At 42.8% G+C, this 14,813-nt stretch overlaps 1 protein-coding gene across 2 annotated transcripts in view; it reads left to right on the top strand.

Annotated features, from left to right (window-relative positions):
* Positions 1-3,922: 3,922 nt before the first annotated feature.
* The window catches only part of dlgap4b (discs, large (Drosophila) homolog-associated protein 4b), a gene marked incomplete at its 3' end in the record, with an annotated part of 20,432 nt that continues 9,541 nt past the window's right edge, over positions 3,923-14,813 (top strand). Inside the window, 5 exon segments of one of the 2 annotated variants that reach the window (XM_035661309.1) lie at positions 3,923-5,383; positions 5,526-5,740; positions 7,988-8,138; positions 9,573-9,828; positions 10,174-10,326. In XM_035661309.1, coding sequence (XP_035517202.1) covers positions 4,181-5,383; positions 5,526-5,740; positions 7,988-8,138; positions 9,573-9,828; positions 10,174-10,326 — 1,978 coding nt within the window. 2 annotated transcript variants of the gene reach the window in all.

Genomic DNA, 14,813 nt, shown 5'->3' with positions numbered 1-14,813 from the left:
AAATTCTGACTTTAACAAGTAAGAACCTCCCCACATGCTGTATGAAAACATCAGAAAGCGATGGAACTTGGCAGAAACACAGTCCAGCTTGTATTGAGTGTGATCGCCCTCGTCTGGTTAGTAGCATGAACTGCCTGTGTCTCTCAGATTGCGGTGGCTGAGAGAATGAGTAAGGTCATGAATTGGACTCAGTGCCAAACGCCCCTTTTCCCACTGGAAGAGCAGATGGCAGCTCCCCAGTGCACAAGGCAGGGAGATGCTGCCACCAGACGCTCCAAGCAGGGTGTCAAAACACACACAAACACAGATACATTAAAGTTCTTGTGTGCACAGATGGAGATGCACACGCACACTTGTCTGTCCAGCACTGAGCTGATGAATACAGAAGCTTGACCTAAATTATTTTATTTTTCCCTTCTGAGGGTCAAAATGTCTCTTGACCTCTGTTATTACTGCAGCGATACTGAAGCAGATTTGTGCCCTACGTACTGACATCAGCGTTTATACATTATGCATAAATATTAGCTGCCAGGGTTGATTTTCACACAGCTCTGCCTAATAAAACCCATATTACCTGCAGTGTCTTCCAGGCATGTGTCATCCTGGTGACTTAAAACTAAAACGTTCTTATTTAGAGGGCAATGTTAGAATCAAAACATTTAGTAAAAGCTGCATTAGCTGCCCAGTGGACACACTGAACCCACACTGAACACTGAATTCAATGTTTCCATTATTTGACAGAGCACTCTGAAGAAAGCACTGTATAAATATGTAAAACAAATATATATATATATGAATATGCATTTGAAAGAATTTGACTAAATCTCAAACAATGTTTTGGAATTTCATTGTTGATACAATTTGAAAAAGTAAATGAATAATTATAATAATGTTTTAATAGAAATTAATGGTTTTGAGGGCCATTTGGTCACTAATATAAAACCATGGAGTGTGTCTTTATGCATTAATCAGCACCTTAAATAGCTTCATTAAAGCCAGTGCACTGGAATATTCAACCACTTAATAATATAGAACATGTCAATTATAAGACAAATTCACAGTATGTTCTGTGCTACAAATCCTTAATTAGAGTGATGGAGAGGCCATTTCTAGGTCATGTCCAATAAAATACAAAAGTCCCACACATTTATCATTTCTCTCATAGCTCTACCTGACCTGTGTTTTCTCATTTTAGAGTATACTAATCTATAACACAAGAGCGTTAACAAAAACAACAACATTTTGTAAATGTACTAAAGTGTTCAAAACTTTTGACTGGCAGTGTACAGTTTACAATCCTGCCTCCATTAATAATGCGACTATCACTGTCATTTTGAGCCATACTGGTTGACACATTGAGGAGGGTATGCTAAGCTTAGCTGAGTGGCGTGTCACGACAGGATATGAGGCAGTTAGCTAATGTGGTGTAAAAGGATTTAGAGGATTTGACCCTATCAGCAGAGATGACACTCAGAGAGGCTCTGTTAATGACACTAAATGAGTCTGTGCCTGCAGCATGCTAATAATGGTGGCATGAAAGCCAGGCTTATAATTTATATGGAGATTTTTTGCAAATAGCTAATTGCTAGAAGTGTGTTGAGGTAATGTGTGTGTGCATTATGTAAAAGCAAGGTAACACACAAAACATTTTAGTACCTTCTCTGAAAACAGTGAATCACAATTAATTCGCAATGTGCTGTGAATTAAGTGTAATCTTGTAAGTGAGCTGCTATGCAACGTCTCATCACTTATTGTCTGCACTGCAACATATAATTATTTTATTTTCTCCAGATTTCTGGCTCTCTGAAGGTGAGCACGGACACTTATAGCAAGAAACCTCCCCTACAACATGTTAACAATGTTTTTTAATAGGACCAGGCTGAGATGTTTTGGGGGGACTGTAGACTAGTTTCCAATTTGATTTTTAACTTTTAGAAATGAAAGCCACTCACTGCAAGGTTGACAGTTCAAATAACCTGCCTCAACAGGGAAGATATAAGTGAGAGAAATGAATGGGCAATAGTTACTCCTCCACTCAGTATTAGTTTATGTTTCATCTCTAGTTCATCTCTCTTGTATTTCTGCAATAAGCCTGGTCAGAATCAATGTGAGGAAGTCATGGTTAGACTGCCAGCCCCAAGGACACCCCATAGCAAAAAGTACAAGTCTGAAGTTTTGCAAAGCGGCTCCAAATGAATTTAAGGTGTCGTTGGCCAGCCTAGATGACTTCCTCTGGATAAATTAAGAATAAATGTACCGTGGTGAAGATGAGATTGAGTTTTTAAGCACTTTATCAGTTTTCTTTATTGGAACTCTGCAGGGCTCTAACAACAAGATGTATCATTCATCTATCTTTCATACATCATTCTTTTTTTCAGTCCAATCTAAATCTAATATACTGCCTGCTATCGTGCACTACAGCCACTATTTATCAGTCTTAGAGAGGAATTTGAGAGAAAAATGTGGTGTAACTATATTATATATCCACCAAAACATGTAAAGAGTGATTTGAACATTGACATTTGAGTTATGGGGGCTGATTTAAACATGTCAGCTGCCAAGACTAATGATAAATGACAGATTCAGGAAACATTTGTGATAGCTGAAACAAGCAGCAAAGGGCCCAAAATGCTCTCTGGTTAGGTCCACATGCTTTAGTAAAGGAAAGATTCCTTTCTGCGGCTTCAGACAACCTGTAGGCCCAAAGAAGAACAATAGAAATCTATTAAACTTCATTCACTTCACTACACCAACAGAGACAAGGAAGCAGCATACATACTGTTAAGTTTTGAATAGTGTTTCAATAATTGTCCTGCTGGACATAAGATTTAAAGGTACCTTAAAGGGCCTTTAGTCCAGCAGGAATGATAATAAATCACAAATTTCACTATACTTTATTTATTCATATATTTCTCATAAACCAGAATTGCAATTAAGGAAGAGAACAGACCAACTGGTTTAATGGCAGCTCCCTGGCATTCTTTTAGAGATTATTTTTCTGTTGGTGATTATTCCACACTGGATAAGGAGCCACTTATGAATATAACTGGCAATGCATAAATAGCATAAACATTTCTATTACCTTTGGTTTTCCTTTACATAACATCTCTCATCCATTATCATCTCATTTTCCATGACAAGTACCACCCTTTCTGCCTTGCCAAGCAGGGCATTGGCACAGCTTGACAAGGAGGACAAGGAGGTGTAGCTGCCAGCTCCTGCAACCCACCACCCACTGGTCAAATCCTCTTTACTGGTTTCACTATGACAGTCTGCCCACCATCCTTGGCTCACCATGCAAAGATAGGACAGGAGCTCTGTGACCAGCGCCAGGGATACCCACTGGAGGTGGGAAGAGGAGAGAGCAGTAACAGAGGAGGAAGAGAGAGACCGAGAAACAGATGGAGTAATCTGCATAGAAAGAGTGCTACAAGCTGAAAGAATGGGTTCTCGCAGAGATTTGGCTGTTTTGTAACACAACTAACCTGTAGGATGTGTGGAGAGGCAAGTAGGGGCAGCAGGTACATTATTTAGACTTTTTTGTTTGCTTGTTTGTTTTCTTATGAAAGGGCACAAAACCAATTCTACGCAAACACAATTTGTTAAATAGTGCACATGAATGGAAATGTTTGTGCGGTGTGAATTACAGTTCTAATCCTTTCCTATCCTCCGTGATATTTGTTTACTAACTGCTGGCATGTACTGTAGCCTCACATAGCTGTGGAGGTGTCTGGAGTTACAGATGACTGCCAACAATTGTTCATTTTCCCATAATGTATGCCCTGGCCCACTGGCTACAGCTCATCATTGTCCCACACGTTGTTTTTCAATCCACTTCCAGCACTTTAACACAGATGTTTGCTGTGGGAAGCAATGGAAAGCTGGTTCATTCAGTGCACAGTATTTCCCCCACAGCCCTACAGCTAGCCTGTTTGTTGTCTGGTTTGGCACATAAGTGGGCTGAGCTTATAGGCACTGTTGATCTTGAATGTGTCTGTGTCTAGTTTTGCGTGTTTAGTACAGTAGTGTAGTATATTAACCAGTTCTAAACATCTTTCCTCTCTGTTGTGTTGTGTCTTCCTGTCCTGTTTTTCCCTGTTTTCTAGGAATCACCTTCAAGGTCATCAGTCATCTCTACTTGGCCTGGGGGTCTTCTAAAGGGTTGGACCTCCTCGCCACCATGAAAGGGTTGGGGACCAACCGTAACAGACACCTGTCTGACTCCTGTGACCCTTCCGCAGGCCATCCAGACACCCTCTACTCTCAGAGGACCAGCACCCTGCCACGCAGCCCTTACCTACTGAGCCCCACTATGGACCACTATGGCACCATGGACCCCAACCTCTATCAATCAGCCAACCAAGGCTCCCTCCCACCAGACTGCATGCTGCCCCTCAACAACCAGCTGTCCAACAGCAGCACATTCCCCAGGATTCACTACAACTCCTACGACCAGTCTGACTTCTCCCCACCAGGGGACAGCATCGGGGGGATAAGCACAGGGACCATGGGCACATCCATGTCTATGGGTATGGGAACGGGCATGGGCATGGGCATGGCAGGGCTGAGTGGACGAACACCTATGATAACAAGTGGCTCAGCAACTATATCGCATCACATGACCAAGAACCAGGCACCACCAAGTCTTCTGGAGTTCGATAAGCAGCTACCTGGAGGCCGTGACGGATTCAGCACGTTGCAGTTTCATAGAACGTCTGCTGTTGCTGCCGCCAAACAGCGCACAGACAGTCCTGGTCGCATCCGTTACATGCTACACTCAGTGCAGAAGCTCTTTGCAAAGTCCCAGTCACTGGAGAGCCAACACATGAAGGGAAATGTCAATGGACGCTCCACTGGCAGTGGTGGAGGCTCATCTGGCACAGACGACGGGGGGAAGCAGAATCGCAGATCTAAAAGTAAAGATAGGGGTACAAAATCAGAAGCCACTGCCAAGCGACGACCACGCTCCAACATGTCAGGCTATTGGAGCTCAGACGATTTGGACAGCAGCGATTTGAGCAGCTACCATAACACCATGGCCATGATGACTCTGGGGCGTCCAACTGGCCACGACAGCCAGGGGGGCCAGAGCAGATACATCCACAGTGGCTACAACACTATCAGCTCCTCTAAAAGCAGCAATGACATGAAGTATCAGGCGCTTCCTGTGCCTGCGGATGGAGGAGGTGGTGGACTAGGTGGAACAGGAAGAATGGTAATAAATGATAATGACTATATGAAAGGAGGGTCCTGGTCAACACTGACCATGGGCCAGCCGAGACAAGTAATCCAGAAGGGCTCAGCTACTCTGGACAGGTCCATGCTCAAGTCCAAATCCTGCCAACAGGAACTAACCTGCAACTACCTACAGGTTGGACGAAGGGTGAGTAGGCCCGAAGTGAATGTAGTGCTTACAAAATATAAATGTATCCTTACTATCAAGAGCACTCATACAGTGATAAGGTAATGACATATATTGTGAAAAAAAACTAAAGACTAATTTTATCTCCTTATGCTGCCTGTAGGGTGATTGGAGCAGCACATTAGGGCGCAGCGGGGGTGCCAATGAAATCCCATGTCGCCGGATGCGCAGTGGTAGCTATGTGAAGGCCATGGGAGACATGGAAGACAGCGACGACTCAGAGGGAAGCCCCAAACCCTCGCCAAAAACCGCAGCTCGCCGCCAGAGCTACCTCAGGGCTACACAGCAGTCTCTGAGCGACCAGCTACCCCCACGCAAGTAAGACAACAGACTGAGCTTGATAAAGTGTTGATTTTCAGGTAACACCCAGACACTCATAAGAACACACAGTTATAAATACTGATTGGCACAACCTCTCAACAATCAAAAGAAAATAAATTAGTCCCACCCTCATCCTTTTCTGGGTGTACTGAAAGGAAACTGTCACACCCAGCCTCACCATGCCAGTATGCAGGAAAAATACAAATGCATACAACACACACACACACACACACACAAAGTACACACAGTCCATGGTGCGCTTACTCACGCATAGAATTAAGTGGTGTCAGACTCCCTGTTGTCCTCCACATGCCAGCCTTACTGCCGTCAGTGATTTACCTTCCCACTGTTGGACCCACAAAGCATCAGTCTAACTAAGAGGATACAGACAACATTAGTGCATAGTTACACATATGACACTGACTTTTGTTTCCACTCAACCAGTAAATAACCACAAATCTGCCTCATCTCTCCAACTGACTGGCACTCCGACTCACTTGTCTTTGAATTACATGCTTTCTGGAGCAGATACATTGGGCAATATGTGATGCAGGTGCAGTGGGACATAGCAGAGTTCAGTGTTCCCTTTCATGAAATGAAAATGAAAATGCATTCACATTCTTTCATTTGTATCTAAGGCTATGTTAAACTAATTTAAGCAAGACAAAACTGCCATGTTTTGTAATCTCTACTCAAGAAGGGTTTCACACATTTGCAGAGGAACAATCACAATGCCCATAAGTGGTAAAAGGTTTTTGGCAGCAGTTACATCTGCTGTCTAAGATAAAATAGTTTCTGTGTTTCTTAGTTTCCACCCGAAACGACTGTCAGCACGGATATGCACAAAAAAATGATGAAATTTTAATGTTTCAGTATATTTTTGTCTTTTGCCACAGATTTTCATGCTTTGACATACAATAAAATAAAAAAAATAAACTATACTTTAAAATTTCAAGAGCTTTAATGTATGTAATATATAATAAATATATATAATAATAATATAATAGTATAATAAACTATTTTTGATATTAATGGTTGTGACAGTACCTTCTATAAAGCGGTGCTTTTGGGGATGCAGTGTCAAAATATCGCTACACACTACAATGGGGATTTATCTGGTTGGATCAGAGACGGAGAGTTGATGTAAGAAAAACCAAGAGGGCGTCATCCTGAGAAACACAGACAGAGGCATACCTGACATATACACCTCCACATAACATTTCAAATCCCTTTAGTCTATGTTTAGAAATTTAAGGATTTATTCTTTCCTAAAGCGTGCTTGAATGACTAACCCTACTCCCCCTGCCAATCCCTGACCATGCTACCCCTCGCTCTCCCGGTCTGCTCCACCCTGATTGGCGTGAGCAGCAGAACCCTGGATTACACCTTGTTGCAGGGGGAGCTGGATGCCCTGTGGTCTCCACTCCACAGTGTGTCCTCTCTGCACCAGCTGGGCAGGTCAATGAGCAGGTTAGTGATAGGTCTGTAAGCCACGTCTCAGGGGTGTGGTGCAAAACGCTTATGTCTGATTGGATCATTTACAATCAATGACTTTGCACTGCCCCCCTCAGATGTCTTTAAAGTTAGTGGCAAGTCCAAATGCCAAATTCATACCCTGCTGCCAACAACTGCCAGCCACCCTTAAGCTTGTAAATACCATCTGCCCAGTGCTTTTAGGTGAAAAGTAGCTGAGTTTGACACTATTCAAATGGGGGAATGAGGGGGACATCTGTGACCATAGACCATGGCATGGCAGCTTACTGCTATGTAACTATCACTGTGTGCCAACAAAGAATATGTAAAAACATGACTCTAAAGCTGCTGTTTGAGTAAACCTAAACCTGTTCTTTGTCTTTGGCACCATGATGGCACAGAGAGCTGTGTACATGCGTTGCCTGACATCACTGGCTTTGCATGCTCAGATGCTACAATGATTGATGCTCAAATTAGATAAAATTGGAATAGATGAGATGTGGATTCATGGTGGAAATGAAAGGGATAACTTGAATAACAACATTATCCTTCTTTTATCTCTCTTTCAATTCCTGGTTTTGCTGATCGTTCATTTTCTTCGCTGATCCACGTTTCCCTTCCGCCTCCTTGTCATCATTACCATCAACTGTTTTTTCATCGAACATGTCCTCATGCACTCCTGAAAACGCCTTTAATTTACCTCCTTATATTTCATATCCTTAATACATCTCCTTTATTTTTTTTTCCCTCTCGTCTTACTCCCCTTTCCAGCTGTCTTCCATCTCTCCGAGAGCTCTCCAATAATCGCAGCCTGGACAACCTAGACTGCATTGGGGGTACAGGCTCGTCTTTGCCAAACTGGGATGATGATGACTTCAGCCAGGCCTGCAGTACCTTGGGCAGACGTAGCTGCATCGCACAGGTCAGTACCTGCCCTGAGAAGACAGACAGGGATGAATTAAATGTGGGATTTGTCAGCTGTCAGAGGCCAACCAATGAATTTCCGTTTCTCTGTGTCTGTCTGCGTCTCTGTTTCCCTCATTAGCTCAGATATTTTTCTAATAAGTTAAATGCGTTTGTACTTGCTCGAAATTTACATCACTTAGCTCCAAGCAAATTTCTGCTTTCAAATCACCAGTGAGTTTCAAAGACCCCTTTGTCTGCCATGAGCTACGAGCACTCATTTCCGTAGTATAATTAGCATTTTCACAGATATAGCCTGAATGACTGACAAAATGAGCTCCCAGTGAACAAAGAATCCTTATTTTCGAAATGTATCTCATATTAATGTTATGAACCTAAAAGCCAAATGAATGACATTGGTAGTTTTAAGTCTAATTCATCTACTTACATAAGAGCTATTAGCCTCCCACTGACAAGGTCACTAAGATGATGAACAACTATGCAAAATGGCTATGATCTTTTTCAATAAACTAGTCAAATGAGGCAGTGCAGGCTATTAGTACAGGATTTGTACCCAATCTCTGACAGGTCACCGCATTACAACAAATTCGTCCAATATATGAAATTATTGCTTCAATTTGCTTGCACAGCAGCATACCAAACAAATTTATTATGCATTATAATTTAGACTTGTTGAGGTCAAGTTGTATAATTTGAAACTTTTTCCCATAGCAAAATTAATTTGAATCAGAACAAGTGAAAATCACCAATACCCAACATTTAATATTTAGTCTCAAAAAGGTGTGGAGCTGTAACCACCAGATTCTCTGCTTCGTGTTCTCTTGTGCCACCTCTCTTGCACTCAACAGTCACTGAACCATCAAAATATCTTTGCTACAAACACATTGTGTCTGTCGATCAACAGAATATGAAACCCATCATCCATGAGGCTGGTTCTCACACTTCAAAACAAGTCTCAGAAATGGCTGACTTTTTATGAGCAAGCAGTTGCTGCATAAAACACACTAAAAACTTTTCAAAGTGATGTCTCTTGCCTTGGCATTTCTTTTATTTTCTGTAAGTTGACAGTTCTTGTATAGCAGGCTTTGTAGGAAATGTCAAAAAATGAAAATGATTCTAGAGATGAAATGACAGCTCAGAAACCCATCATGAAGTGAAGCAGGGGGCTGGTTTTACTGGGGTTGAAGAACACTGTGTTCTTCCATATTTAGCACTAATTGTGACTAACTGTCAACTTTGGACCTTTCTGGTGTCCTTTTATTGCATCCCATCAAGTGTGTATCACCAATGGACAGGGCCCAGTGGGCAGTAAGTGGTCACCTCTGGCACTCGGATCAGTTACTGTGATCAAAATGAATCCACTCATACAGTACTGTTCTCCGTTCTACACCGCTGCTACATCTTTACCAATCTTGACCTTTCCTTCCTCCAGCTACGGGACCTGGAAATGAGTCATCATTATGAGGACCGCAGCTCCGAGTCCACATTCAGAGATTCCCGTTCCCACTCTCAGGACAACTCAGAGCCTCCAGACTTGCCCATGCCAACATGCTTCCGATCACGCAGCCACAGCTACCTGAGAGCCATCCAGGCTGGCTGTTCCCAAGATGACGACACAGCATCCATAGACTCGGGCTGCTCACCGCCTCTGACTGACGCCACTGTTCGCACCTACAGCACCAGCACCGGTGAGTCACTGGCTAAAGTGTGCATAAACCATATAAAGTGGGGAAATAGTTCTCCTGCAGTGTCTTGTGTTGCCAAACTGAGATCTAAATGATTTATAACATACACAATGTATATAGTCTGTTTTGGTTACTTATTTGACGATTAAAAATCTTAAAACTCTAAAAAGTTGTGACCCCTTTTCCAGAGGGATTCAGACACAGGCCAAATTCTTTCTTTGATTTGTATTTACCATAACATTACTTTGAATGCTCTTCATAGCCATGGTCCTGGGTGGGACACTAGTCCTCCAACAAGCACGCACCAGAATTTTTTAGCTCAAATGCAGCCTCTTTTGCCCATGCTAGACGACCTTCCTACACAGTGGAAGACATGGAAAGAACAGTTTGGCTCTTACCTGATAGCCACTGGCTTGGACAAAGCCCCAAAGGAGAAACAGCTTGCAATTTTTCTACAGCGTTTGGGGACAGACAGACCACGCATCCTACCCACACACACAGGTAACAAATTGAAACCAGCTCTTCTACCCTAAAAAGATGTTTATCAATTTACCACTTCAAGGACTACAAGAAAAGAACAACTCACTGTCAAGACAAACTTGATCAAAAAGAGATACTATTTTCCCTCTCAGCTGTTGAACAGGCATTTATGACATTCTAGGTCACACTGTATCCCTGTGGAGTTTTACAGGACAAGGCAGCACAAGAATGCACTCTGCAATTTGCTACCTTGATGTTGAATTTGATACAGCAGAGGAATTGTGAATGTGTGTGATGACACACAAAAGGCAGAGAAGCGTTGTACTGGTTGTTGACATCTGACTGCTCCCTGAGTTCAGAACTAGAGTGGATATACAGTATGTGCATCTGCTTGGGTTATTATTACCACAGAGCATCCACATCGTGGCGCTCTTCACCACAGACCGTGGAGCGTGTGCTGCCTTCATGTGGATAGAATTTTTCACTTTCGAGAAGGATATTGCTAAAAGACAAGTTATAGACAACATAAAGCTGATGAGAGAAAATAAGCCTTGCAAATGTTCCCTCTTTTTTAAAAAAAGTCTGCCTCTGGGGGTTTTCATGATTTTATTTGGTGTTATGCAATATCAACAGTTCATTTTGGTGGTTCAACGGTGTGTCTTGTGTGTTCAAGTCAAGTGGGATATATTAGACTTCAACGTGTATCCAATGTTTTTTCAAGTTCTGCACCAGTGCATGCCACTATGCCAGGGTAAAGTTTGGTTCCTGTGCAAGGAGAAGATCCTAAGGACAGAGAGGACTTCTGCTGAATGAGACAGACACAGCTACTGACACCACAGACGATGGAGTTCTTAGGAAATAGTAAAAAAAAAAATAAATAAATAAAATAAAATCAGATTATTAATAATCAAACTGTGGAGATTGAGTGTCCGAGGCGCTCATGAAGGCATCAGCAGACACGCCACCACGCCTCCCTCGGGCTTAGAGACACAAACAAAAGGCAACCAAACCCGGCTTTTCTTCCCCCACGCCCTGAACAGCCGACGGTGCGTACCGACTGGTTACAGCTGCCTTGAAAATATTTCAAGTTTTAAGTCAAGACACCGTCGTGTTGTTTATGTGTCTGCTCCTGACAGCAGGGTAAGTATTTTAACCGACTGCTGGGGGCGGTTGTTATAGTAATAAGTGCTTAACTGAACAGTGTTTTCCGTTACTAACGTTAGTAGCCGTTAGCTTGTTTGGTGACTGGACCAAAACCGTTGAACACCGAAACTCTCTCGGTTTGTCTATTCATTAACTCTTCTAGCACCCGGTATCCGATAGTACATTACCCTGAAGCCACGGGTTTACATCACTGTGTTGTTGTTGTGTGTGGTGTGTGTGTGGTGTGTGTGTGTGTGTGTGTGTTTGTTGTCTGTGTGTGTGTGTCTGGGTGTGTGTGTGTCTGTGTGTGTGTGTCTGTGTGTGTGTCTGTGTGTTGTCTGGTGTGTGTGTGTGTGTGAGTGAGTGTGAATGAATTTAACACAGTCTAAACTTCAGCAGGTGTCACTGACCATAAACTTGAGAAGCGTTTACACTCCAACCGTTTCATTTGAAGGATCTGTTCAATGAAGAGTCAAATGCAGATGTTTAGTAAAATTAGGAGAATCAGACCTCCAAGCTCTGGAATAAATAACGTTATCCCATGGTGCTTTCTTTGTGCCTCTAACACTGCAGTGTTTTACGGTCTATGAGGCCTCCAGTTGTGCTGTTCGATGCACTCTTTACTGTATGAATTATTGAGTACAGCCTCATGTGTTCAGTACAAAGTGCTCTGTTGCTGATCAGATGTTCCCACTGTGTGTGTGCGCTCATGGCTGTGATGCTCAACCATGGGAGTCAGGATAAGTGGGGTGCTATTTAAACCACATGAGGACAGGTTACATGTAGTCTGGAGGGTCCTTTAGCTGCCCTACAGTTAAATGCATCCATGAGCTGGTTTTTTTTGTTGTTGGTATTTTCGCTGAAATGGAAAATTGGCCTTCACAGGGGATTATTTGAGGGCTGTCCCACTTTTGTCCCTGAGTCCTGTGTATTGCAACATGGATTAAATCCCATTTTGAGGGCACGTTTAATAGAAAAAAATCCCATGCAATGTTGTAGGGCTGATGTTGAGAGCATTTAATGTGATAATTCATTTTAATGTTGGCTTTCGTGACAAGGGAGTGGTGCTAGCTTCAGGCAGTGTCGTCTGTGTCTTGTGGCTGTTGATTGATTAAACAATACAGATGGGTCGACTGGCAGGCGGCAGGCAACTTGGCAAGCAATACTAAACTGTTAAACAGAGCGTCACAATCCACCTTTTGTCTTTCATTGTTCCTGCTTCTTCTTCAGCTCCAACTGACCACAGAACGGCACCACCTCACCCAGTCAGCTCTAAATGTATATTGTTGCTGGTCAAGTAGTTCCTCTGGTGTTACAACGCTAGAGAAAGCAAGACTTAGTGTGGCTGCATCTGCCCTACATTTATAGAGAATGTTTGACCGGTCGTTGGATACAGCCACCACTTTACTTGCCCTCAGTTTTATCCCCCACACTGGATTAAAGATGGAAGATCCATCCCCAGATTGGATCAGGGGATTCGTCAGTGAATTTCTGCACTCTAATGAGCCCAATAAGTGGACAGATCCTTTAAAATGAACAAAGCTAAACATTTTAAACCAATGCCTGGACTGGAAGGACCTTTTTTATTATTATTTTTCCATGTGTGTCTCAGTTTGCTACCTGTCAATACAGGAGAAATGCCTAACAGACGTCCTGTGATAAAAAGGATTTTGAGGTCTAAAAAGTTGTGCTAGCAGCAGTGATGTCATTGTGGGAACTGTGGTTGGTTAATTATCTCTCCAGTCTTCCCAAGGCAAACAGTGAAACGCCATTAAAAGGGAGGAGACCGCTGTGTGGGTTCTGGCACGTTAAAGTTGACCAAAGTTTCTTCTCTTCGACGTTTTTCTCTTTACATTTTCGAGCATACAGCAAAGACGTAAAATGCTACCGTGCGTGGCTGATACACACTGGGAGCATTGGTTTTGTAAAGCCATGGGAAAACGTCTGGTCTGTGGAGAGCAGTCATGGGGTTGTTGGAAACAGTTTTCAGCTGCTGCAGCTTCTTCCAGCTAATTGTTTTCCAGCCTTTCAGATCCCATCTTGAACCAGGCCTCGCAGTGGACAACAGCACCACTGTCCAGATGGCCTGGAAACTGCAGTGTTCAGTGCCCACTCCAGATTCCACTCAGACATTTTGGCACAAAGCGTCTGGTTGTTTCTGTTGCTAAAGTCCCTTCTGTTGAGCGACCAGTAAGTTCTTCTGAGCAGCTCCTGTACACACAGTTCGGCTTAATGAAGTGGCAACAGTTTTTGTTCTGCGGTACTGATGACTGTGTGGATTTAGGAAGCGCTTTGTCAGCATTGGTACTGTTGGCAAAGATGTGTTTTATGCTTGCACAGCTGTGTATGTTTGTGTTGCTCAGCTCTGTACTTACTATCCATCTGTCTGTGTTTCTGCCATGGATGCATTTTCTGGCTTTATCCGGCATTTATCAGGAATCAGCTAGATCGCTATGTTTCATACCCTTCATTTATTTTTTGGCTGCTCGTGTCACTGCTGAGATCTGGGCAAAAGCGTTAGCTACAGCTGTAAACAGGAGGCAGTATGGTTAAACTCCAGACTTGTTTAAAACCTGTGTGCTCTCTTATGTGCTTGTCTTGTGTGTGCCATTGTTAAGCTGGCTCTAGTAGAGTCACTGCGTCCCCATATCTCCGCAATTAGGATATCTGATAGTGATATATCAGCCAATATAAGTTTTTTAATATCAACACATATGCAAGCATTTTTGATTAATTAATTAAATTTAAATATCTGGGGATTCTTGATTAAAAAACATGTACAGAGTGTAATATTTTAAAGTTGAACTAGACTGAATGTCATGCTTGCACCTCTTTGAGACTGTACACAGTCACAATGCAGGAGTTCAGCAGGTATAATGCTCACCATGTGCCCCATCTTAGTGTGCTAACATTTCCTTATTAACAGTAATTCTGACATACAAATTTCATGGCCCTCCAGTAGTTGGATAAATAAAGCGATACGTCAGTCTTACCCACCAGCACACCGTCATTTATTGACGTCCCTAGAGACTCTGCTTGTGTGGCTAAAAATAAACTTGTCATTGCTCTTTCGTTTCCATTTTAACTCAAATATCTTTGGCATTTGTCTACTACAGTTTCTTGTTCCCAACTGAACACAGAGTCCATATATTGGAGGTGAGCTAAAATCAGCAGATAATATTTGCCCGACCCATTTATTGTGTCCAGCTCTGCTACTTCATCTCCCGTCTAATCTCAGAGGCGGCCGTCACTTATGATTTCGGGGCTTGTTTTTGGTGCGTAAAGCAGATTCTGTGGTATTAAGACTTCAGGGTGAATTCTGTTCCCAATGACCAAAGCATAACGTGACACACACACACACACAC

Source organism: Morone saxatilis, unplaced genomic scaffold (genome assembly GCF_004916995.1).
Source record: "Morone saxatilis isolate NCDOM2014 unplaced genomic scaffold, NCSU_SB_2.0 Contig18, whole genome shotgun sequence".
NCBI classification, from domain to species: domain Eukaryota; kingdom Metazoa; phylum Chordata; class Actinopteri; family Moronidae; genus Morone; species Morone saxatilis.
The sequence above is the reverse complement of the archived record's forward strand: the minus strand, read 5'-3'. Positions and strand labels throughout refer to the sequence as shown.